This window comes from Fistularia commersonii, chromosome 9 (assembly GCF_037954325.1).
Source record: "Fistularia commersonii isolate RoL2024-O1a breed Wild chromosome 9, RoL_Fcom_v1.0, whole genome shotgun sequence".
In the NCBI taxonomy this organism is placed as follows: domain Eukaryota; kingdom Metazoa; phylum Chordata; class Actinopteri; order Syngnathiformes; family Fistulariidae; genus Fistularia; species Fistularia commersonii.
The window spans coordinates 12,867,538-12,893,421 of record NC_141292.1 but is presented as its reverse complement, the minus strand read 5'-3'; the positions used below and the strand labels follow the sequence as shown (position 1 = coordinate 12,893,421).

The 25,884-nt window shown below is 42.8% G+C and overlaps 2 protein-coding genes and 1 long non-coding RNA gene across 5 annotated transcripts; 2 read left to right on the top strand and 1 right to left on the bottom strand.

Annotated features, from left to right (window-relative positions):
- Nucleotides 1-382: 382 nt before the first annotated feature.
- On the top strand, nt 383-5,639 carry slc46a2 (solute carrier family 46 member 2). The gene is made up of 7 exons (XM_086152540.1): nt 383-881; nt 1,208-1,378; nt 2,653-2,856; nt 2,965-3,136; nt 3,827-3,910; nt 4,177-4,333; nt 4,960-5,639. The coding sequence occupies exons 1-7, from the start codon at nt 399-401 to the stop codon at nt 5,015-5,017; spliced, it is 1,329 nt and encodes a 442-aa protein (XP_086008666.1). The 5' UTR covers nt 383-398; the 3' UTR covers nt 5,018-5,639.
- Nucleotides 5,640-7,169: 1,530 nt separating this feature from the next.
- Nucleotides 7,170-24,507, bottom strand: snx30 (sorting nexin family member 30). 2 transcript variants are annotated; one of them, XM_086152547.1, is made up of 10 exons: nt 24,256-24,507; nt 23,965-24,167; nt 16,591-16,797; nt 15,555-15,665; nt 15,288-15,446; nt 13,957-14,146; nt 13,141-13,340; nt 12,821-12,910; nt 12,292-12,444; nt 7,170-10,225 (listed from the first exon to the last, which is right to left on the bottom strand). In XM_086152547.1, the coding sequence occupies exons 2-10, from the start codon at nt 24,103-24,105 to the stop codon at nt 10,148-10,150; spliced, it is 1,329 nt and encodes a 442-aa protein (XP_086008673.1). In that variant the 5' UTR covers nt 24,106-24,167; nt 24,256-24,507; the 3' UTR covers nt 7,170-10,147. The 2 variants fall into 2 exon arrangements, with proteins under 2 accessions (XP_086008673.1, XP_086008674.1); XM_086152548.1 differs by lacking the exon at nt 7,170-10,225 and having other exon boundaries at nt 12,378-12,517.
- LOC147231257 (uncharacterized) lies at nt 10,136-14,585 on the top strand. Of its 2 annotated transcripts, none has more exons than XR_015106608.1 (3): nt 10,136-10,286; nt 13,177-13,309; nt 14,395-14,585. It is a non-coding gene; the product is annotated as an uncharacterized LOC147231257 (long non-coding RNA). The 2 variants fall into 2 exon arrangements; XR_015106609.1 differs by having other exon boundaries at nt 10,136-10,324.
- Nucleotides 24,508-25,884: the final 1,377 nt, after the last annotated feature.

Sequence of the window (25,884 nt, the reverse complement as noted above, 5' to 3'; positions counted from 1 at the left end):
TTTATTTTATTACGAACACTGCCTTCCGTTTTTCCGCCATAACTATGTCTTTTGGGGTTTCTCTCGACAGCTTTCGGCCAAAACCCCCTGTTTGAAAGCGAATGAATGAAGGGACGTTTACTTTTTTTGGAGGGGGCGGGGTTGTGTACAGAATTACACAAAAAAACAAGTTACATCCAAAAATCACAGCATGTTTAGGAACGAGAGTACGTATGTACAAATGTATCTATTTCTCCCCACATGACAGTACTGCAACTATGTCGCCGGGTAAAGTTTTAGTTTCGAGAAAACGAACACCTCCCATCACCTCTCAGGAATGGAGGAAGTCATCGCGACGTTATTCCCCTCCCGGTCCGACACGCCGGCACTTCCCTACCAAAATCTCGCCGTGAGAGGTCATGGCTGCCCCGGGCTTGTGTCTTAGAACCGCGGCTCTGCTCCACCGAGTAGAGCTGCTCGTCGCGCTCAAGGAGTTGGGCAGCACCTTCTTCGACACCGCACTGTTGATGGTGGTCAAAGGCCGCTACACAAACGCCCTCCACCCCGGCTTTGACGCCTCCAAGGCGGACAGCGAGCAGCAGAAAGCCGTGTCGGACTTCTTCATGACCTACTACCTGATCTTGCGGTTCGTACCGATCATACCGTCGCTGCTCCTGGCCAAGGCCGGCGATCGCGGTTGGAGGAGAGCCCCGATCGTGGTGCCGTTGAGCGGATACCTGCTGTCCAACATCCTCCTCCTGACGGTGGCCACCACCGACACCCCCGTAGAGGCGATGTTCGGGGCGGCCGCCCTCCTCGGGCTGTCGGGGGGATTCGGCGCCTACTGGCCCGGGGTGATGACACTGGCGTCTCTCAGCTCCTTGCCGACTGACCGTTCCAAGGTTTGACTTTTTTTAAGACTAGAAAATAGTTGTCCTGACTCCTTACACGTGTTTTATTGAATTACATTTGAGATGAGAAACCCCCTGAGCAAAGTTTGTGTTTTTCCTCTCCATACAATGACTGATTCATGTCTTAAAACTGTCTTATAATTTATTATGACTGGTATGACAAAACACTCTAACATGCTCTTATTACTACAGGAGACCATTAATGTCTTGCATTTTAGGGGCCAAGCTTTTGCCATCAAAAAAAAAAAAAATCCTGAAGAAAACCAAGTTGAAACCCAGACAGGGAAGCACTGAAAAAAGCAAATCCTCTTTTGCAGGCGATGATGACGGTGGAGTTGCTTTACGGGTCGGCAGGCCTGGTCGGCTCCCTTTTGTCGGGTCACCTGTTCTCGCTGTACAGCTCCAGTCTGGGCCATGGGACCATTCTGATCAGTGTGAGCCTGCTGCTTCATCTGCTCAGCTTCATGCATGCCGTTCTTCTGCTGCAGGTGTGTAAGACTGTGTTTGCATTCAAAGATGTTCATGAAGGTCAGAATTGTTTGGGATCGGTTTGAAGATCAGAAAGGGCTCCGGTGACCCAGCCTTCCTTCCAGCTTCTGTTCGACTGTTTGACAACCAATAGATTTCATTCATTCATCCAAACGCTCATAGGTATTGATTCTGTCAGCAGCTTTCGTCTGCTACCAGTATCTATTTTTTGCACGAGAGTTTTTATATGCTCTGATATTTTCTGTTGGCTACTGTTTAAATCAATAATATTTATTACTTAACTACCTCTACTGCATTGTCCGCTTTCTGCTGTGTGTATTGAAATTTCCCCACTGAGGGGTGACTAAAGGCATATTCTATTCTATTCTATTCTATTCTATTCTATAAGCATTATGGAGAACGAGTGAATGAATAATTTGACAGGAGTCTGTTGAACTACAGTAACTACATGAAAACACACTTATTCCGCAGCCAGAGTCCAAATATGTCCTCACCACTCATGTTCAGTGTTTGACATTGGCTCCAAAAACTACTCTTTTCTGCTAACATTTGTAGGATCATTCATGTCCACAAAATATGAAATAGAAAAAAAAGAAGAGCTCACTTTAGACTCTAAAGTGAGCCCCGAGGGGCAGGGGTGTCAAACTCATTTTGGTCCGGGGGCCTCATACGGCCTAATTTGATGTCAACGTGGCCGGACCAGTAAAATCATTACCAAGAAGTTACACTAAGTCCAAATTTTTCCTTTGTTTTAGTGTAAAGGAGGTAAATTATAAAAATGTTTATATGTAATAAACGGTTCCTCTAAAAAATACATGACAAATTAATATTAAAAATGAATATTAAAAAAAGAATTGATGAAATTGCACCCTAAAACTATTGTCGAGTTAAAAGAGAAAATCTTGTCACTGTGGGAAAATTTGCCACTAAAATTTATTAGAAAATTGATTGGTAGCATGTATAAGAGGAGATATAATGTTTGCAATGCTAATGGTGACTATTCTGGTTATAAAATCAATATTTTTTATTTTGCCTGTTTTTTATTTGCTATTGTTTTTGTGTTTTTTTATAGAAATAAGAAAAGATCATTTTTTAGACAGAGCAAATTTAGGAAGATGCTAATTCACTTTGGCTGTAAACATTTACTCTGTATGTTTTTGTGAAACAGCGTTTTACCACCTTTAATTCCTGTGTCCCTGGCAGAGGAACCCGTAAACAAATCCATATATAGAAGATAACATTAATGTTGTCACCGGCACTTTACTTTTCAAAGGTGAGAGAAGTCCGGGAAGAATCTGAGAGCGTGCCCAACTTCTTGCAAACTTCCAACCGGGAGGAAACAAATACGAGGAAAAACAAGGTCAATGTGTTCTTGCTCTTCTTGGCTGCCATCCTGTACGGCACCTCTGTTGGGGGAGGCGTTGAGATCTTGGGGATCTTTGTGTTGAAGGAGCCTCTCTCCTGGAACGCCATTCAGGTAATCGCATTTTCTTTTTGTTTTTTTTTAACACATTTCTCACCGCCGATCAGTGAGAAATGTGATGAATTGAAGCTAAATGTAAATTTCTCTTTTTCCCCGCTTCAGGTGGGTTACGGGAATGCCGCGGGCAGTATTATCTTCCTCACCAGTTTCCTCGGTGTCATCATACTCCGCCGCTGGTTCAGCGACGCATTTCTCATTGTAATCGGGATGCTTTCGTTTACTTTGGGCTTCTATTCCATGGCCTTTGTGACCACGACCTCCATGTTCTACCTAGGTGAGACTCGCCATCCCGAGACGTGACGCCGCGCTGATTCTCTGTTCTCACGGCACAAATACGACTAATATAAACATCGGGCGAAAAAAAGAACTTTTGGATTTACGATAACTCAAAGGGGAATTTATGCATCGCTGTCAGCAGTGGTTGAATGCGATTGAGTGCGAATTGCTCGTAAACAGCAAGGTACTGAAGGCGCCATATAATCTAAACGCATGTAAAACATCCGGTGTAATACAAAAAGTTATGTATTCATTGTTGATCTCATTCAAAATGTTCATGAATGAATTATTCCTTTAGTCATTTATTTGTATTTCTGTCGATAAATATTCACATTTTACATATTATGCGCATCTCTTTCCTCTGTGAAAGGGTGTTTGGAAGCTCCAGCCAATCGGTGTCTTTAGAGAAATTAACTCGGGCTGCGCACAAATGTTCAGAAACAGATATTTTATTGCGTTTTATGCCAAAAAAAAAAAAAAAAAAAAAAGATACAACTCCAAGGGGGAAAATTTTAAAGTCCAATGCTTGGAGTTTCAACTCAAGGGTGCTTGTGGATGCAATTTTCGCAGATGTCCGGCTAAAGCGTGCTAAAGGAATGCTACACACTGAGCCTGGGTCCAGAACGAGTCAGTGATCAGGAGCCGGTTCGAGCTGGTGAAGTAATTCTGAATTTGTGTTTCTCCACAGCCCGACTGCTGACTCTGCTGGCTCTCATCCCGATGCCCACCATCAGATCCCTGCTCTCAAAACAGGTTCCGTCATCCTCCTGCAGTGAGTGTGAAACACGGACGGACGTCGGCGATTCACCAATATTTATTCCTATTTACCGCACATCTCTGAGTTTTCTGCAGCTTCTTGCTAATTCCACGTAATGAGGCTGAAAGAGTTCCAGTGAATATCAGTTAGTGAGAGGTTACCTGAGTTAGCGCTTAGAAGCCGAAACACGCTTCACTGTCCGGAACCGTATAAAAGTCGGTGCCACCGGTATAAAAGCTGTATAATATTTACCCACGTTTTCTGTTTTTGACCCTCGGCAGACATCACCCTGACCTCCCTGCAGCTGGCTCTGAAGATAGCCGGCCTGGCGTACATCCCCGCTTTCACCAAGATCTACCAGCGCACTTTGGACTGGTTCCCCTGGTTCGTTTTTCTGCTCTCCAGCGTGTTTTCAGGAATGGCCATGATACCCATCAGGTACTTCTCTTACCGTGAAATTACCTCCGTTGCGGTCCGTGACGTTTCAGTTTCGTGCATGTTCTATAGAATACCAGTATCTCAGTGTCAAGTCAGATGTACTTATATTTATAAAGCAGGTTTTGGACCACAGTCTTCAAGATCATCTCTCGAAACCCAATGTCCCCCCCCCCCGACGACCAAGCACTTTGGAAACAGTGGCGGGGAAATACTGCTTTTTATTGGACAGAAACCTCAGTGTGAAAGGCTTTCTGTTTCAACCGGTTGGGGTTGAAGGAGAGTCAGACAGAAAGATGGAAAGATAGAAGGCGAAGGTGTGATAGAGACAGAGAGCCGACAGGAATGAATGATCTATTACTACTGATAATAATAGTGCTAACAGTTTCATGCTAATAGCTGGCACGATACAGTAATTGCTTATGTATTCCTGAAGAAATAACAAATGGTGCATCTATTTGCGTCGTAGCAGCAGAAACCTTGCGAGCTCTGCACATTATCCCGTATCAACTTTCACCCTGTTCTTCACTCTCTCCGGTCTTTTTCGTCTTTCGCAGTCATTCTGTGGGGGGAACAAAAAAAGGTCTCAGAGTTCAAAGTTGAACAACCACCCTTTGCTTTCTCAACAGCATCGTCAGCTGCAGGTTGCATCAGCAGCTGCGTTACCAGCAGATTCAGGACAATTGAGGCAGCGGCGGACGCGTGAAAAAGGGGAAGAAGATGACAGGAACCGGAGTCTCACTTCCTTAAAAATGTTGACATCCTCCTCCCGTGGAGCTGCACGAAGGAACATTTTGATACGATGATATCCTGGAGAATATTCTGTGACAAGCGACGTGAGCCGACACCACCTTGTAACAGGGACTGGAAGGAAAACATCTGCCGCCATTAAGATATTTGTCCAGAACACGATGACGCTCAAAAAGGCTTTCAGTATGATGTAGAGATGTGTCAGATGTGGGAATTTCCTTTCAAGAGTCATTGCTCTCACAAAAGATAAGATTCGCAAAAGATAAATTTTACTGACTCGACATATTTAAGACAGAATTTGTTTACGGGTGAGTGAGGGACCGAATCTGAACATAAAACACATCTTGCCTATTCGCATTTTTTTCTGTTTACATCCTGATCTTGTTGGTCATTGCCACTTCCCAACAGTTATCTTCTAATTTAATATAAAATAAATAACAAATAGGTACTTTCATACTTTTTAGTGTGTGTATATAATCATACGGTCATTTTCCAGATGTGCCTTTTTTCCAAAGTTGCAGGCTGTTTTGTACTTTATAAAAAATATATTTGATATTGAATGCACATTTGTCCTTTATTTATACAAACACTATCGACATTGCTTGGAATTGAAACAGTAGCTATGTTTTTGGACTTTTATATCGGATAAAAGTTTATTTGGTGTTTGTCAGTTGTATTTGGATTGAACAAACTGCTGTGTTTCTGCGGTAACCTGGTGTTCATAGTTAGATATTACTAAGTTCAAGTCAAAAATTTTGATGAACAAGACAAACCAAAGTGCTTTCATTACATTACATTACATTGCATTAGTCATTTGACGCTTTTACTGACTTACAAAAAGTGCAATTCAGTCACCGAAGATCCAAAGCACCAGTAGTCGGAAGTCAGAAGTGACCACTCAACCAAATAGCCATCTCAGAACCATATACATACATTCATTTCTGGTTTTTTTTTGGGCGGGTTGGGGGCTAAGTGCGATTAGTAGGGTAGTGCTTGGTGAAGAGGTATGTTTTAGCTCACGGCGAAAAAAAGGGCAGCGACCCCACTGTTCTGACCTTTTTCAGGAGTTCGTTCCACCACTGGGAAGCCAAGACCGTGAAGAGCCGAGACCGGTTCGACCGGCAGCCGGGGGGGTCTGAGTGATGGGGTGGACGGTCGCCCAGAGGTGACAGATCGGAGGGGACGGGTAGGGACACGTGGCTTGAAGGTAACCTGGTGATAAGATGGGGCTGTCCTATTCACTGCCCCGTAGGTGAGCAACAGGGATTTGAACTTGATGCGGGCGGCTACCGGGAGCCAGTGAAGGGACATAAGAAGGGGAGTTGTGCGGGAGAATTTGGGATGGTTGAACACCAGGCGGGCTGCCGTTTTCTGAATAAGCTCCAGAGGCCTGATGGTCACCGCTGGGGCACCGGCAAGGAGGGAGTTGCAGTCGTCCAGACGAGTCCACGACTAGAGCCTGGATGAGTATCCGCGCCGTATCCTCCGTGAGGAATCTGCGAATCTTCCTGATGTTGTAAAGGAGAAATCTTCAGGAACGTGCGACTGCTGTGACGTTTGCTGAGAATGACAGTTAGCTGTCTAGGACCAAACCCAGGTTTCTCGCAGTTGTGGTTGGTCTTACCACAGTGTTGTCGATGGTGATGGCCAGGTCTCTATGAGGACAACCTTTCAGCAGTTTATAAACAGTCCAAGGGGAAACTAATTTTTTATTTATTCATTATCTAGAGCGCCTATCCTGCATTCAGAGTTGTGCGGGTTGGAAACTATCCTTGCTGTTATTAGACGCGAGGCGAGGTTCACCCTGGACCTTAAGAATATTTTATATGTTAGTTGATTATTGCGCTTTCATTTGTTGTCTATTAAAGCACAAAGAAACTACACCTAATCCGATGCATAAGTGAGAAATTCAGGAACACTTAGATATTTGCAATGTAAATTAAAGGAAGTACAATTGCCTACGTTTTTAAGGATCAACTAAATGTAGTCGTAAAATTGAGTGTTTTAAAAATTAACCGATTTGCTGGTTTAATAAAATCTGAGGATTTCGTCAAGTTTGCATCCGAAATCAAGACCCGAGAAGAATCCAGTGAAATGCACTCTTGATTTATTATTGGTCCAATATATCCAAAGAGGTCATTTGAGGTAAAGATAATTGCATCGAAACAACAATATACAATTTATTTTTTAAAGATTATTACAGGATTTAATAAACTTAAAAAAAAAAAAAAAACAATACAAAAATGCAATCTTAATGTAAACAGCAGACACAGAGGGAGGAACAGAAACCAGGTTCATACTTTAAGGTTCTTTAAAAGTTTGGTCAGGACTTTTTCTGCAAAATAAACCACTTTTGCATCCACCTGTGAGGAAGGTAGGAGGAAATGACATTTTTCTGTCTGGAAAAATGTTGACTTTTTTTTTTTTTTTTTTTGAACAAATGAAACTCAACCCCCAAACCCTTTGCGTGCCTCTGCGGTGGCTGTTGTTTTCTCATACCGGTATTTCACCTGAATGAGCTTCGCAGGCTTCAACCCAGATCCAGATTGAAGTGTTTGGATTTTCTTCTTAGTGTAAAAAAAAAAAAAAAAATCAGCAGGCACAGAATAACCAGGGTAATGTGTACAGAGAAAAAAAAAAAAAATTAAAGATCCACGGTTGGGTCAGCAATAAGCATTCAAGAATAAATACATTTTAATATTTACCTTCTGGGTCTGTGAGATTTGTACTTCATGTCACTGAGAGGGTCAGTAGTTTTATCAGAGCAGAAATAAAATTAAATAAAAGCGTCTTGTTAATGACCAGAGATTGTGACGCACCAGAGAAGAATTCGGAGAAATTCAAAACAATCGCATAAGATGTTTAACCGTCACCTTTTTTTCCCCCCGTTTGTCATTTGACTAATAACGATATATGACATTATTTGCCTTCCCGCTGTTCTTTCAAATGAAGAGAATACATCTCTGTCCAAATTTACTTTCTTATAATAAAAAAAAAAAAAGAAAGAAAGAAAAGCTGCGCTGTTTTCTTCAGCTTTGTGTTGTGATGCTGTATCAATGCAAATGTGAGCAAAGGACTTTTCCCCCTGTGATGAGTGAGCTTTTGGAAAGGCGGATGATCCAATCAGTCAGAGCCTAAAATCAATCCCTATTGACGATCAGTTTTCCCATCAGCTCCCTGTGTTGTTGCCCTGAAATAACACAAAGTCGGTGCGTCGAGTCCTTCTCACAAAAAGTGTTCTCGTCTCTAACCGGACCACAAGAATAAATACCGCGTTTCCGCAGGTGATGAAAAACAAAATAGCTGCATTCAGTATTTCAAGCGTAAGTGGAACAACCATTAATAAAAAGAAAAAAAAAAAGGCTTAATTGGAATGGAAGTAGAATGGAAACAGCTTATGAAGACGATAAGGTGCAACACCATGAAACAAGTAAAAAAAGGGTCTTTTTGGAGCAGAGTGCAGGCAAAGGTTACAGTTTGTTTTTTTTTGGGAGGAAAAAAAAACAAAAAACTTGCTGATCCGTGACTCTGAGCTGAAGAAAACCCAAGAGAATCCTCACTTTCATCTTTTTTTTTTTTTTTTTTTTGCTTTTCCTGTCATCACGAAACCAGAACATTTGAAAGAATAAAATAAAGGTAAACTCTGTGCTCGTTTTAATCGCTCACCACTTTCATCTATTACTTCATCATAACGTTTCACCTGAGAGATTCTAGTCGTCAATCCCACTTCCCTGTGTGGCAGTGTAGGTATGTAGGAATTGAAAATTGTTAATGTTCAACAAAGTTCTGAGAACAAATGAATCGATGGAGATTTACATAAAAACCATAGCGTGCATGCGCGTGTGTGTTTGGTAACATTCAAATATGGACTTATTTACGTCACACGTGGTTAAAATGAAGCATTTTAATGAAACCTTTTAGGGCTGCATTGGCAAAGTCTATAATCCCAATGGAAAATCCCTGGTGAAGTCAAAGGTGATGTTTGCCATTATTGTTTACATTATAAAGTTATTTAGACTCAAAATAGCGCGAAACTTTGAATTAACGTCGATGTAACTGTCTGATTTTACAAAAAATTGCTAATAAAGGTGTAACTTTGGAGGATTGCAACTGCTTTCACTGTAAAATCTTCCTTTAATTAGTTTACCCAGCGTGCCTTCATTGTGCATGAACAAGATTAAATAAAACAGATAAAGGGTGAAATAGGCAAAAATGTCACAAAATAACTGGCTGGCGGGGAACAAAACAATTTCAGTCACTTTTTAAACGGGGCTCAAAATTGAACACGCGCCTCGGATAAGCATTACAAAAATAATAACGAAAAAAAAAAAAAATCCTAGTTGAAGTTCAACATCCATCTCAAAAGCAAGGCTGTGCCACAGCTTACATTGCTTTTTTTTTTTTAATTTATAAATAATTCAATAATTCCTTCACTGTTCCAACCTGGGCACCCCGGTTCCCCAGTGGGAACAAAATTTACAATAGATGTATTATCTTTCTCTTTCGCAGACACCCTCTTTCCATCCGTCCGCGCCTTTCTGTTTTTTCGGATATTCAAGGTACCCGCACTGAAGCTACATCAAGTTAAATGTTGCGTCGTGCTGCACCTTGAAAACAAATATTACAGTAATGGCCTTTTCCAGTCACCGAGACAAATGTACGATTCTTTGGAAGTTTTTTTTGCGGACGCTCGGAATAACTCGTACCCGTGCAAAGTGTGAAAACGGAAGAAAAGTAAGGGAATATTTGGGGCAAAGACGCTCGGAGAGCCCGAGGCCCGTGGTTTTCCACCTCTTGCTTAAAAACGTGGACTGAAAATGTGAACAAAAAAAAAAAAAAAAAAAAGGAGTAACGTCCACGCGTCGGAGGTCCCTCGTCTTCTACGTTTCCTCGGCAAACGCTTTCGCGTACGTCATCGGCGGGTGATATCGGAGCGTGACTGAGGCCCGTCCCGTCGGCACGGCGACCCGCCGGGTCCTCGCCATGAGTGTGTTTGATACGAGAGGGGCGAAGGGGGTTGGGTGGTTGTTTGGGAGGGGAGGAGACATTCGGGAGGGGTTTGACTTTTCAGTTCATCTTACTGGTCTTGTCCTCAGTCTGTTTGTCCTGGAGGAGGGTGACCAGTGATTCCCACACCGCTTGGCACTGCGGAGAGCGGAAGCCGGAGCGGCCGGTTGGTCATCATCGGTGACGCGGCGGGGAAAAGGTTTGGAAGGAAAAGACAAAGAAGAGGCAATAATCAGAGTGTGTTTGTTCTCAGATTTGGGTCCGTCTTGTCCTTAGTTTAGCCGTGAGATATGAGATATGAACAACTTTATTAATCCCGAAGGAAATTGTTGTGCCAGAGTTACAGAAAATATAACAGTAATAAATAATAAAAAGAAAAGGCAGAATTAGAAATAAAATAAACTATAAACTATAAAGTGTCTCAGTGAAACTATAAAGTGTCTTAGTAAACAAGTGATAAAACTATAAGTGTCTTAGTAACAAGTGAGGTAAGGAGTGCACAATAGTATGATAAAGGAAAAATTGTAGTGTGCTGTTATGAAATGAAATATTGCACAGTTCTGAATATTGCACAGTGAAATGAAATATTGCACAGTTTTTGTTTTTTTTAGGTTAAAGATAGGTGATGCACTTTTCTCATTCCTCCCACTCTTCCTAACCCGTCTGCACTCGTGTCCCTTCATCAATGCTGGATAGTAACCTCATATATACTCCCGAGTCCCGGGTCTCTCATTCCGCAGGTTCCCAGGGTCTCACCAGGCATCCACTATTGTTATTTCTTTTATGCCTAATAAGCAATGAGCGAATCATTTCAGCTATTACGACATAACTTAATACAACTGTTGATTACTTGCTTTCTATCTCCCTGTCCTTTTCTCTCTCTTTCTACCCCGACTGGCTGAGTTGACGTGTTGCCTTCATCTTAACCCCCTCCTCTGCATCCTCATCTGTCACACCGACTAACTTAATGTTTTCTTTCACTCCATCCATGAATCTCATCTCCTGCGTCTCCTCTGGAACTTCTCCCTGCCGGTTTGAACCTCAGCATCCTCACTAACCCTCCCATGTACACGCCCGAACCCCAGTCCGACTTTATCTGCAGAACATCTACCACGTGTTGTTGCTCTGATGGACTCTTTCCTGATCCTATCCATCCTCCTCACTCCCAAAGAGAACCTTAACGTCTTTATCTCTTCTACCTCCGGCTCTGCCTCCTGTCCTTTCCTCAAGTGTCTCTAAACCAGACACCACGGCACACCTTTCTTTACACTCTTGCTGATACTCTTATCGCCCCCTTGCTTGGTAATAATTTTCCACCTTTTCCCCCCTTTTCCCCTCATCTCTCTCAACCTTCAAGAAACAGGTAAAAACGTTTCTCTTTCAGGACTTTTTACTGTGCTGATGCCCCAGATCAGGTTGGCAGCAAGTTAGGCTATGCGGCGTGTGTACGTTTGTGTGTCCCTGTCAAAAAAAAACAAAAAAAAACCTCAATAACCCAAGCTTACTGTTCTGTATATTTCCTGTGCATTGTGTATTTGCAGTCCCTATGTCCTCTATTGTAAGTCGCTTTGGATAAAAGCGTCCGCCAAATGCAATGTAATGTAATGTAATGTACACACTCTGCTGCTCTGGCCAGTTGACTCGAGGTACCGGTGCAGCTGCAGCTCAGTTTGTAGAGTGGAGAAGGTTGGGGGTTCGATCCCTGTTTGCATGTGGAAGTGTACTTGGGTAAGACAGTGAACCCTTGACTAGCAAGGCCTTTGCTACCGGCGGCTGGTGACTCCCGTGGCAGCTGCCGTTGGTGTGAGTGCGTGCGTGAATGGGTCAATGTGAACCGGCGTTAAGTGCTTTGGAATCACAAGGTGATTAAAAAGCGCTAGATAAGTGGGGATCGTTTACTAAAAATCCTCATCCCCGCTCGCTGTAACCTCATCCCTCATATTCACGCCCATATATTCTGTCATATTCTTACTTCGGCTACTCGTAAATACATTTTCCTTACTTAGATCAGTGTTGCTAGGTAAAAGCTGGTGTGCTAGATGCCTTTATAAACCAAAGTCGCTGTTTTTTCTCTGCCTTTTAATGGTCACAGCGTTACGGCCGATTCTAATTGGGAGGTAATATTTGCATTTGTGTCATGTCAAACCACAAGACAAATCCTGAGATGATGAATACCGAGAATGACCTTCGCGGCGACTGCTGACCTTTTCGTAGTAGGTGATGTTTTTGTCGGCCATCCCGCCCAGGAGCTGCTTGAAGTCCTGCCTCTTGTTGCTCTGCCAGCGCTCCCAGTCGGCCTTCAGGTCCGCGTTGAAGCATTCCACTTTGTCCTGGCATTTTTCCACCTCTGCTGGGATCTAGCAGGAGACAGAGAGAGAGAGGGACGGGGGGGAAGGGGGTTTCTGAAAAGTGGTTCTAGGCTACAGTTGGCTGGAAAAAAAAAACACAGAAGGGAGTGGGAGGTGATGGGTTTCATTGACTTTTATGGTAAAACTGTTGATATCCAAGTATCACGTTCGAACAAATCCAGCATCGTGTCACTGAAATCGGCAATAAAAGCTCTTGTTTTCGGGCCGCTTTCACGTTTACTCACCTCTTTCATTTCCAGAACTGAGCGTTATCATTAATTTCAGTGTTACATTACATGCTCGCGGCGGAAAGACACAACCGAGGTGGATCCCGCACTGTTAACGGTGAACGAGGCCATTCGAGAGGAGGAATAAAGAGGCTTACGGGCGTTCGACTCTCGTGCTTGCGCAATATGGCCGCTTCTAGTCGTCCCTCGTACTCCGCCTGGCTTTGGTCGCGCTTTTTTAACACATTCTGCAAACGGTCAGAGGAGATACATTTGCATTTTGTATTATTTGTATGATACCCCAATAATATCTGAGCGCAGAGAAACAGCAGGGAGGTGTAGGCCCGACATGTAAAGCAGTAGAACAGACAACAGCATCTTGTGTGCACAGTTCTTGTTCACCTCTCTCATATATATATATATATATATATATATACATATCTATATATACAAACACACAAATATGCACCCCTTTCACCTTCATTGACTCGGTGTAAAGGATGTATTCTCTCAGAACCGGCAGGAAGTCCTGGATCATGTTCTCGCTGAGGTCGTCCAGTGCTCGGCAGCACGTCGACACGCAGCTCGCCACGCCCTCGAGTGGACCTTGCAGCTCCTCCTCCGAACCGGCCCAGCTGGAGTACATGGTGCCATACTCACGCAAATCTGTTAGGTACTCTGGTAACAGAGCGAAAGGGGAGGGGAAAAAAAAAGGTTTATTTTAACAAACTGGTCTTGATTCAGCGACCAAATTCGTCAAACTGAAATAATGAAAAAAATAGAATAATATGAGGTATTGACCTGACACAGTAGTTTATGTATTTAAAAGAAATAATCTGATTTCTACAGGAGTGACAGCGAAAAAGTATTTTGAGATCCTCAAACGATACACCACTGATTATTCAGCAATACCATTAATAAATGAATACCTACTGTCTAGTTGACAATAAGACATCAGTCTATCAGCGGTGTTACAGTTTTGCAGCAGCTCGGGTAACTATCTGAAGTGTTCACATGGTAACGCAAACGTAATACACAAAATGTGTGTATATAATATCGTGTATCTGCCATACCTGTTGTTTTAAAATATGTCAATGTATTTTCAATTGAAGGCATACGGAAATGCCTAAATGTCTTTTCTTTAATTAAGAGGCAGATGCTAAGTGTGTTTGTCCATTTCTTCATTTATTTAGCTAGCTAGCTAGCTAGCAAGCTGACCTGCTTTTAACCCCCCCCCCCCCCCCCCTCGCCCAGACATGCATCACTGCAGCAGTTGGAAGTTGCTGTTTGTAACCTGATTGCTCTTTGAGGATCCTCTGAGCGATTCGGTCGATGGTTCCTAGTTTCTGGCTGAAGGTATCTAGGTAGTCTCCCATGGCACAGAATTCGGGCGGTCGCGCCCGCAGCTTGTAGCCTCCGGCCACCTGTTTCACTGACTCGCCCACCTTGGTTAGTAGGGCCAGGCCCTGCCGCTTGTTCAGATCCTGCGGACAAACATACAAGGGAAACCCCATCATGTGAAGCCACATGTGAAGTTCCCAATAAGTACTCTGACTCCGCAGCCGTTGCCTTTGGTGAAGATCAATCCAAACATACTGAAATGCACTTTGTCACAGTCCATTTTAGACAGTTTAAACTTCTCAAGCACACTTATGTTCACCTTTCTTTGTCAAGTCAGATGTTATTTACATGGTGCCAAATCACAACCTAGTTGTCTTGTGACACTTTACAGAAACCCAACAAGAAAAACCCCAACGAGCAAGCACTTTGCAACAGTGGCGAGGAAACGCTGCAGAAACCTTGGACAGATCAGAGCTCAATGTGGGCGGCTTTCTGCCTCGACCAGTTGGCGTCATTGGACAAAGACGCGGACGGAGATGGAAAGCAAGAGATTTGACGGGGGGGAAGAGGGGGTTGATTCACTGTCTTTTCCTGTCAAAGCAACTGAATATTTTCAATAAAAAAAGAGATTTGTGGTTCGGCAAATTTGAAAGAGATGGCTGATTTAAAGAAAAAACATCCACGGAGATGCCTGTTTGTGTGGCTGTGTTTATTGTGGGTGTGTGTCTTACTGGAGCGTCACCACTCAATCTTAAATTGACCACACAGCATCACACAATACAATTAAGGGTCTGCCTTACCGAATTGCCTTAAAATTGAATAAGGAGATGTTGCATTAATCACAGACGGTCCACCAGAAGTCGAGGTGGGGGAAAAAAAATTCAAACTGTTCGCCCATCATGTAGAGAAAGTTAAAAAAGTATATAGATTTGCTACAGGATTTACAACATTTCCGGTGCACCTTTTTTTTCTTGTCCAATAGTCATGAAGGAGTGGGTGTACTTTCCCACAGCTGATAAATCGTGCCCTTCCCTTCACAGCAGACGTAATGCAGAGAGAACTTTAAATCAAATAAAATAGTCAACCTGAGCCACTTAGCAGATGTTGTTTAGTGGAAAGGGAAAAAAAAAAAAAAAAAATCACGAACATGAGATCTTGAGCATCCTCTTATCAGGATCAATAAATTGGAACGCATGCAATAGATACATTAGCACTGCTTATCAAATCGGTCAAAGACTAAAACTGACGGAAAGCATTCCACATTTCTCTCTCAAACGATCTTACCTTGGCAGACAGGAAGGTGTTGAGATGTGGATTGAAGGAAAGGACGGGGTGGTCGGCGACTCGCTTGAGGAACTTGTTGAGAGCTTTCATCCGTGTGTCTACAAACTTTTCGGAAAAGCGATCCACCACACCCTTCATCACAAACTTCTCTGGTAACGGCTGTTGAGGACCAACGAGGAGGGCGGGAGAGGAGATGAGGCCGGATGCAAAGGAAAGATAATGTAAGGTTTCTCAATGGAAGGCGTCTGTATGCTGCATGCCACTTACAGGGATGAGATGGGTCGGCTGGCTGTCTTCCAACTTGATCCTGAGCCAGTCGAAGTCTTGGTAGCGGCGTCGTACACAGTACTCTGGCAGATCAAACTCTACCCGTGTTGTCTGAAGAATAACACGTACATTTTGTTAGTGTAAAATGTTAGCATTAGTGGCGAGAACACTTGGGCTGGAGCAATTAGGCAACCATATACTGAACATTGGCATTGTGAAACAGGTGGACCGCTAATTTTGTAGGTTTAAATGATCTCAAGGGTGTGAGAAATCCAATATTGGAGTTGGGAGTCAAAATAAGTGCTCATCATAATTCCTATAGTTGTACTGGAGTCATTCCAAATAGTATAATTGCTACATCATCTTTTTTTAAATTTGATAATTTTTGGAATAATGAAGAAAACAGTGTTATTCTCCAAAAATAGAATAGATAAATAATCCAAGTGGATATAACCACACTGATGGTTTTAGTTCTATCTTTCATACTCTTTGTACTAGTCCTTCTCATTAATATTCATTTTCTTTTCCTTTTTCCTGTTCCCTTCAGGAATCAACTGCATCTCTCTAAGCACCTCCTCTGTATCTTGTCTGACACCAACTAACTTTACGCTCTTTCACTACATCCATGAATCACCTCTTCAGCCTCCCTCTGGGCCTTCTGCCTGGTTGTTCCAGCTTCATCACTCTTCAACAAATATATTCATTATCTCTTCTGTAAATGTCCAAACCGTCTCAGTCTGACTATCTCCAAAACCTCTAACATGTGTCGATGGACTCATTCCTGATCCTATCCATCCCCCTCTCTCTCAAAGAGAACCTCAACATTTTCATCTTAGACTTTACACTAGTCAAGCGTTCCTTTTAATATGCACAACTTATGAACCGAAGGCTGTCGGCACATAGAAGCTCACAAACATCCAATGAGACAACAAAGCGCAGAGTAAGGTAAAATTGAGAACGCAAAACAAAGACGCTAAACCAGATTGCTTAGTAAATCTGAACAACGATCTCCTCATAACGTCAGCGATGAGCAGACCTTGGTGGAAACTCTGTAAGTGATGTAGGTTTCCATGGTGGAGACATGCTTCTTTGGGTCGTCCACTGTAACAAAAAGGTCACGGGTGTCTGTGGAGGTACACAGCTCCTGTGTGTGTGGTTCCGGATCATCGTCCAGCAGAAGCCTGTTTAACAGCAAGGTGGGACTTGACGTCGCCATCAGATTGCCGTTGGTCAGCCCAATTTCCTGTGGGGACAGAAGTGAGACTATATAGTACTTGGGCAGGAAAAAAAAAAAAAAAAAAGATGGCTCGATACTGATGTAGTTATCTCTGTGAATGACGCTCTTGTCGAGACCGAGAAGCATGCACACCCGGCATCATCGAACACCACATCGCTATTCTTGTCCTAAGTGGATGGTATTTGCAAAGTGAAAATGCAATGCAGCATTTGGAGGATGGGAACATGGTGAGAGGTTACAAAACATTGTGCTTTATTATTTCATAAGAGCAATCAGTTTTTGTTATGGTTGTCATGAGGGTTGGATTAATGCCTCAAGACATTGCATACGGCTTTAGTAATTGGAATGACAAAAAAACCCCAAATGTGAATATCACACAAATGCAAAACAATAAATCCTTAAGAACCAGCTGTTCAACCTTCCCTCCGTATGTAGACTCATCCCAGACGCTGATGTCGCTATCAGAATTAGAATCACTATATTTGTCCCCAAAGGGTAATTGGAGGGTGCATGGGGTAGCATAAACATCCATAAGGCCGACCTCAAAAAATTCAACTATATAAGAAACTGTACATCTGTACATGTACACAGATGGCTTTACATCTATACATTTCGACAACTATACAGTGAGCAAATAAAAAAGCTGTACATGACCGGTGTAGGGTTGAATGTAAACTTTCCCAGCTTATCTCGCTGCCTCCTGTCAGTAAAGAAGTTGATGATCCACTGACAGGTGGACGCTGGTGTTGGAAGCTAAGCTGAAGTCCATGAACAGGATCCAAACACAAGTCCCTGGGGAATCCAGACATTGAAGGATTTGTGCAGTCCTATATCGACTACATCCTCCATTGACCTGTTTGCTCAGTAGGCAGTCTCCAGGGAATCCTGCGATGTCCTTCAGCAGGGACAACACATACTTCTCAAATGTTTAAATGAGCACGGTCGTCAGGGAGTGGTCATTTAGTCCTGAGATGGACAAGTGTGGAGTGTTAAAAGCAGGTGGGAACTTCACAGCTTCAGTGATCTAGCTGTGACAATTTTGAGGGGCGCAGACCTTCAGACAGGAGGTAGACACACTGTCTGGGCCAGAACCGTTCCTGGTTTTCTGTCTCCTGGAGACCCGACACAAATCTTCTCAGATCCTGAACGACGGTGAGAATTCAGTGGGGAGGGGGCTGGAGGTGTCGAAGGTCATATGGAGTTGCGATGGAGCGGGTGATGGGTGTGAACGTGCTCTAAAACATACAATTGAGCTCATTCAGCTCTTCAGTCATTGGATAACTTTCGTTGGGGGTGAGGGGGTGGGTGGGATGCTTCTCCTGTAGCTGACCATGGGTCACTGGCTGAAAACCTACTTGAGCTTTTCACTGTCGCACCTCTTTGCTACTTTATCCTGTTTGTCAGAGAGTTTCTGTCCTGGTTGTACAGCATTCCGTCCCCACTTTTACATGCCTTCTCCCTTGCCTGCGAAGCTGAGTTCCAGAGTGAAGCGGGCTTTGTCCTTGTTGTACACTTTGTGCAGAAGGTCTTAGTCTGCACACACAAGTCCTCACTAAAGTTGATGTAAGATATCACAGTGTTGGTGAGCTCTTCCGGGTCTGTGGTTGCACCTTAAAAGACACTCCAGTTAGTGCAGTCAAAGCAGGCCTGTTGTTCCTGCTTTGTCTTGGTGATCCATCTGAGAGTCTTTGGCACAGGCTTAGCATATTTCGATTTCTGTGAGTTGGGAGAGGATGACCCATGCAGTGATCAGAGAGCTCCAAGGACCGCACGGAGAACAGAGCAACAGATACCTTTTAAAATTAAGTAACAGTTCTCCAGGGTGTTAGTGTCCGTGGTCGGACACTTGACATGCCGACTGTTCTTTCGACGTTCGTGGCTGAGGTTTGCTCTGTTGAAGTCCTTAAGTATAACGAGCAGGGAGTCTGGATGTTTCTGCTCCCTGTCCTGGCCAGACAAAGTATCAGAAAGTCTCGCTAACACACCCCAGAGGTGGGATGTTAACACCGACCGGTATGAAGGATGACAACTCCCTTGGTGGATGAAATGGCATGATTTCATTAATGCTGTAACATCTGTATGACAAGCTTGTTTATGTAAAAGCAGATTCCGCTTCCCCTCCTTCCCTTCAGCTCCTTGCTGTGGTCCAGGCGCGAAAGGTGAAAGTCCAGCAGATAAATTGCACGGTCTGCGATTCGATCACCGAGGCAGGACTGGATAAAGCACAGGGCTGCAGATCCACTTAAGTCTGAATTCCTTCCGTTAATGAGCACCAGTTCGTTTATCTTGTTGGAAAGATAACAGATGTGTGCGGGATGTATAAACAGGAGTGGAGCGAGGAATCTCATTTGCCACGGCATGCGTGCCAGTTTGTTTCGGTGTCTGTGTTTCTTTGGAGCGTTACAGAGCAGCTCCTTAAACTCAAATTTCAAGAGAATTTTCAGGATTGACGAAAAAAAACAAAAAACGCCAAAGACTAGTAAGCTGACTGAAATGTAAAAGTCCTCCTCAGGTGAACTGGATGATGGAGGGACAGTCTAGGATGCTAAAAACACACAAAAACAGAAAAAGTACAACACACTAAGGCAGCCCTTCTTGGCGCCATCTTGGAAACTGGAATGTTTGTTGTTTGTAAAAAGGCCTAAGGAAAGGCGTGCAATGACGTGCATGATGGGCTGGACAGTAAAGAGGGACGGATCGTTTTTTTACCCTGGTTGGCGAAGCGGAGAGATGGGGAGGTAACTGTTAAGGACCTTCAAATAGCTAAGATAAGTAAAGGTGAGAGAGAGATGGTAGTTAAGTTTTTTGATTTTTGACTAGGTTGTTAAAAAAAATTTAGTGAGTAAAGGCTGTCTGAGGAATGGAGACGTGTGCTGTTGCAATTTGCTGAGTAAAATAAATAAATTTGCTGAGCCATACAAAGAAGTTATGGGAAACCGTAGTGGAAGTAAGGCCAGAGGTGAGCATCTGTGAGAAGCAGGATGGATTCATGCCAAGAAAGGGTACTACTGATTCAGTATTTACTTTAGCAATGTTGAGTCAGAAGTAGAGAAGACCAGGGCATTGTTCCTCTATAGATGTAGAAATAGCATATGACAGGGTGCCGAGAGCACAACTGTAGTACTGTATGAGGAAGTCTGGAGTAGTACAGAGGTATGTCCGAGTGGTGCAATAAGTGTGTGAGAGCTGTAAGACATCGCCGAGGTGCATCGTAGGAATGGCAGAAGATCAAGATGGAGGTTGGACTGGATCAGGGACTGGAAAGGATCAGCTCTAAGCCCCCTGTCATTTAGTATGGAGATGGATATTGACAGATGAGGTTGAACAGGAATTTCAATGGACAATGACATTTTCAGACGATACCATGATCTGCAGTGAGAGCAGGCAAACCTAGAAAGGTGGAGGCACGTCCTAGAAAGGCAGCCACAGCAAGACAAGATATACAGTATGAGTGAAATTAGGGACCAAAGGTTAACATTGATGTTACAGATAGATGAGATAAAGAAGGTGGAGGATTCCGAGTATATGGGGTCAACGGTTTGGAGCAACGAAAAGTGATGTGTGATAAAAAGAGTACCAGCCAGAATAAAAGGAATGGTGAGGAAGACGATGGTGATGTTGTCTGGTTTAAAGACAGCAGGACTGAGGAAAAGACAGTAGGCAGAGCAGGGGGTATCAGAGATGAAGAGGTTGAGGAATAAATCCATTAAGATTAGATAGACTGAGAAAAGATGGTTTGGACGTGTACAGAGGAGGGATTTAGTGACTTCATCGGTGGAAGGATGCCGGGGTTGGAACTGCCAGGCAGGAGGCCTGGACGAAGACAAAAGCGTAGTTTTCTGGATGGAGTGAAAGAGGACATGAAGCTGGTTAATGTGAGAGAAGAAGATGCAGAAAATAGGGATGGTTAGAGGAAGATGATTCGCTGTGTCGACTCCTAATGTGAACAGGAAAAGAAGAAAAGGATACGCTTTTGTTATGCATGTATTTTCAATACATGTGAAAATGCCTTCTATGAAAAAAGCCTTTTTTCTGCCAACATATACGATTATATGTTGTAGGCTGAAAAAGCTTCATTTACAGTTTTCCTGATGTTACAAATGGGTCATTCATCAAGATTAAGGAATTAACTTTGATGCTGGTCAGCAAGAAATAACTTCAGACAAGTAGAATGATATCAGTATATATGGAGGACAATTAGAACACTTCATATCTTTAATCTGCATATACACATATTAATAATATAAGCAACTTGCATGCATTAGTAAACTATTCAAATGCATCATTATTAACATGTTTAAACAGAGGCTCATGTCAGTGTGAATGCGTATATGTCTGTGCGCATGTGTATCTCCTCCAAATGGACAAAGTTATGGAGACACTGTTTGTTGGAGGCATATGCTATCAAAAGGTTGCAATGCAGTATGCTTATACACGTTTGTCAAGGCACTGGGTGTTCTGAATAACTTATATGCACCAGTATATTGCAATTAAGGAGTTACTTAAAATTCTTCCTCCAAGATATTCCACACCAACGATCAGCTATGAATTACCGATCCTACATCTGCTGGCTTTAACATTGGAACAAAAACTTTATACAATTGACCTATGGACTCTGTACTGCCAACCAGTATATGCAAGCGTTATGTCAATACCAATGCAAAGTCCCAGCTGAACCAGTGTTAAGCTCTAATATTGGACTGTGGTACAGTGGAAACATGTTCTGTTGGGTGTGAGCTGTCATGCACTTCTGTCTGGCAGGCTGATGCACTTGAGTGGGATTGCCTGATGCCACGAGAACATTACCCCACTGACTACATTTTGGTGGAGGAGGAATAATGGTAATGGTTCGTTTGAGAGGTTGTACTCGGCCCCTTGCGTCAAGTGAAAGGAAATCATCGATAGACCAAGACATTTAGTAAATTCAATGGTTCTAGCTTTGTTTGAACAGGTTGGGGAGGGCCCATTTGTGTCCTAGCATGACCTTGCCTCAGGGCACATTGCAAGGTTGATTATATTTGTGTGAGACAGAGGTGGAATAACTTTGCTGGCTTAAATGAAACCCTGGCTTCAACCTCATCTGACACCTTTGGGAATGGACACGAAGAAATATGTATTGGATAACTTTAAACTCCTTTAGATGTGACAACCAAGCGCTCGAGAGACTCAGTCTGATGAGGTAGGGGAAATATTAGGCAAAAACAGGGCAATCTGCTTCTGAAATCACAGAGTATATAAAATCTGACCAACTTGTAAATTGACTGAACTGGAAGCCAAGCCCTCTCCCCAAAACCAACAGGTCTGTCGTGATTCAATGCTTCAGTATTCTGGGACATCACTTAAAGACAAAAATGAACATCTGAGCTTTTACATAACAAGGCAAGTAATTTTCAGTCATTATATATCACTGTGTAAGGGCCAAATCAAAAAGCAGTGCAAAAGTCTGTTTAAAACTCAAGGAATTTTAATTATCAAGTGTTTTCTGCTCTTTCGGCAGCCAAGCCAAACCACAAAATCATGGAATTTCATGCTCACATCAGATCAGGTAAAAAAAGTTGCTGTTAATATTGATTTAATAATAATGTAAAGAAATGTCTTAATAGCTCTCCCATATATTTAGAAACTCAGTGCACACACTTAAAACTTAGCTGGGAATTGTTGCATCCTCAGACCTAAATTTTTTTTTTACTGATATTCACTGCTAAATCCACTGATCATATGTAAAGAAATTCCACCAAAGGCTCTAATCAGATTGTGGTCAGTGCACAGGGGACCTCGAGGTAAGATGTTAAATTCCAAAGCTTTTGAGTACTTCTTCATTAGATTCAGATGGCGTGTGACAGGTCATTTAGATCATCTGTCGTGAAAAATTATGAACCCATAGCTTTTCTGATTAAGGTCATGGCATTACCTGCTAAGAACGCTAATTAACATGTTTTTCATTAAGGTCTGCTGCTGCTTGCCCATTGGCTTGATCCTTTTCAAATTCTGTCTACAAAGTTGAAAAAATGATTTATCATTTACTTGAACGACAGCAGCATATAATGTCAACATGTAGTTGCCAACACATAAGACACATAATTCATGCAATATTTAAAAACAATCAGGTTGAGTTCAGGTGTGGCTCTGAAGTAACAAAAAATAGCTGCTTTGCTCTGGACTTGTAAGAAAATCCAAGACCCTCTGTGTTGTGCTTGCAGAGCTAACTGACTCTTATCTTGTGCCAATTCTTTCTCTGTGGTCCTTGTTTCAATGTTGACTCTGTAGATGATATTCTCTGTGCAAAAATAAGGATGATAGTCTAGTAACACGTATTTTTCATACTGTAAAGAGACAATTAAATATTACAATACTGAGACACCCCAATTGGAAAAAAATGGGGTAAAGGAGTCAGGGAGTCTAACGGTCACTTTAAATAATCATGATCACGATTTTGGTTTAAGTCAGGCTGCTCAAGTAGACTTTTGATGTTACTAAAACACAATGGCAAGAACTGTTGTCCTCTTACATGGGAACCTAACTGAATTTACTGAGCACATGACTGCTGAAACGTTTAGCAATTCCGATGAAGAAACAATGGCAGTGATTCCCAGTGCATTTAAATTAGACACATCTAGTATCCAGTCATTATCCACATGCTCAAACTATTTGCAGTCATTGGAGTAGGTGGTTTAAAGATAAAAATCAGCTTCTAGATTTGGAGAAGGAAACAGTGTGATGCACCGTGTCGACACATAATATTGTGCATTGTTGTATGACTACCAAGCAATTAAAACCTAAGGCTTTATACATTTGCCGATGACTGTCAAAATGTAGACAGCGAACATTTAACAGTTTGAACACCATCGAAACATCACACCACAGACAAAATAAACTTAACTCCTTAACCCCCCCCCCCCACATACACACACACACACACACTGGAATCCACGTCTGTTTACGTTGATGTCAAAGTCAAAGTCAACTTTATTGTCAATACTGCCATACGTCCACACATACAGAGCATTGAACTAGCGTTACTCTAAGACCCATGGTGCAAAAGTGCAAGAAATTATAGATATAAATGTGTCATCTACGAACAGCAGCTGACAAGAACCATCCCCGGTAAACAGGATCCACTTTGTCCAGCTCATTCTGATGTCTCGTACTCGGACGGTTCCTACCAAGCCTTACCTTCTCTTCTCCTTCTCCAACGTGCAGAGGGACATCTGGTCCCGGGGAGAGCGGTTCCTCGGCGGCGGAGAGCGGATGCGAGATCTCCGTGATGGGCTTCTGCCCCGAGCTGGCCAGGCCTCTCGGAGCGCCAAAACTCATTCTGCCAAACCCCTGGCCCCGGGTCAGGGATCACGCCTGTCCAGTTTTCCGTGGCAGTTAGCCTGAGACAGCAATGTTTAGGCTGATGTTGCCCTGCCACCCTTATTCGATATGTTTACAACGGCTTCTTGTTCATAACTGTCTGCTGACCTGTCGACGGCTTTAGCTACTTCTGATTTCTCTCTCTTCTTTTGCTGCTGCTGCGTCGTCGTCTGTTTCTCGTTCTACTTCTTCTACCGCTGTTGCTGTAACGACTGGTGTGTCTTCTTCTTTCTTCATCATCATCCTCATCATCTTCTTCTTCTTCTTCGTCGTCGTCGTCTTCTTACTCTTCTTCTTCGTTTCGAGTTTAACATCGGTTATAGCCTAGCTAAATAATTACGTTTACCGCCATCTAGTGGGCCGGAGAAAAAAAAGGAAACGTATACTTGTACAGTATTCTGCTTAATATACATTCTATACCAAGTTCCTTTTTCATATGTAAATAATTTTTTGAGTTTGAGGCGTATCGTTGAGTCGAATCCTTTTTTAGTCGGACATAACATATTTACCACCTACTGCTTTTGTGAAAAACCGCGATTTAGCAGAGAGGACGTCTTGCCGGTCTCTGATTGGCCAGTACTTGATTTTTTTGCGTTAGGCTGGACTCGATTGGGCTGAAGTGTGTGGATTGGGATTGGTCGAGGCCGGACAGAACCTCAGCCAATCACAGGCAGAGAAGGGCGGGTCTTCATTGGATAGAGGCGTGGAAAACTTGACTTGCGAGCGAGAACAGCTCGTAAAACGGGTGGAGCGACAGCAACATTACTTCCAAACAGTACCATACGTTTTTATGGCACCTTATGGCACGTTTTTCGCAGATATCAATACCTTTGTTGTTCATGGTTGTACAGTGTGAATTCATAACATTATTGCAAGGGCTAAAAGAAATATAATAACTGTCGTTAACATAAAACATGAAAGAAATGCTTGCAAAATGACAATGACATAGATCAATGTGCACATTGAATACAATTAGATGAAAAGTTCATTTTATTTATTTATTTACAAATCATCACGTTATAACACAGTTTATTTACCAGTGTATTTTGATACTTTGTCTAAAACTGTATCATTAGTGACCTGATATAGAGAGAATTGCAAGTTTCATAACCTTCAGGAAACAAAACAGCTTGTCAATATTTTCCGATACAGTGCAAGAATATGAGCTTTTACATTTGTCTGTTAAATGAAAGAGTGGAGAACATGATTTTAGTCACTTATAGCACATCAACTGTTACCCATACCTGAAAATTCTTAGGGCGTCATGGAAATCCTTTGCAATGTCTTCAAACATACAGCAGGTGGTTGTGTGGGAATTTGAGGTTCGCTGGTTATCTCCGTGGCATTGTACATGCCGTTGCCTAGCCTCTTTAGTGTGAAGGTGTACCGTCGTAAATGCTTAAAAGGGTTGCTAGTGTTGCTGCTATGCGGCATCATTTTGTGAAACCGTTGATGAAAAATAGCACCTCACTGCACTTCTGTTTCTGTCGTTGGGCGTACTCCAGGAGAATGGGGTACCGGACCCCCTGATATTGGCAGATATTGGCAGTCAGCACAGTGACTGGTGTCAGAGCTTAGGTTGCATTGCTGTCGATGCTCCTGGTGTGGACTGGATTCCGCCAGGGCTTCCTTTTGTCACAGATTCTGTTCACAACCTTTATGTGTAGAATTTAGATTTTCCAGTTGACCTATTCTTGTTTTTGGACTGTGGGAGGAAACCAGAGAAGCCCGGGGAAA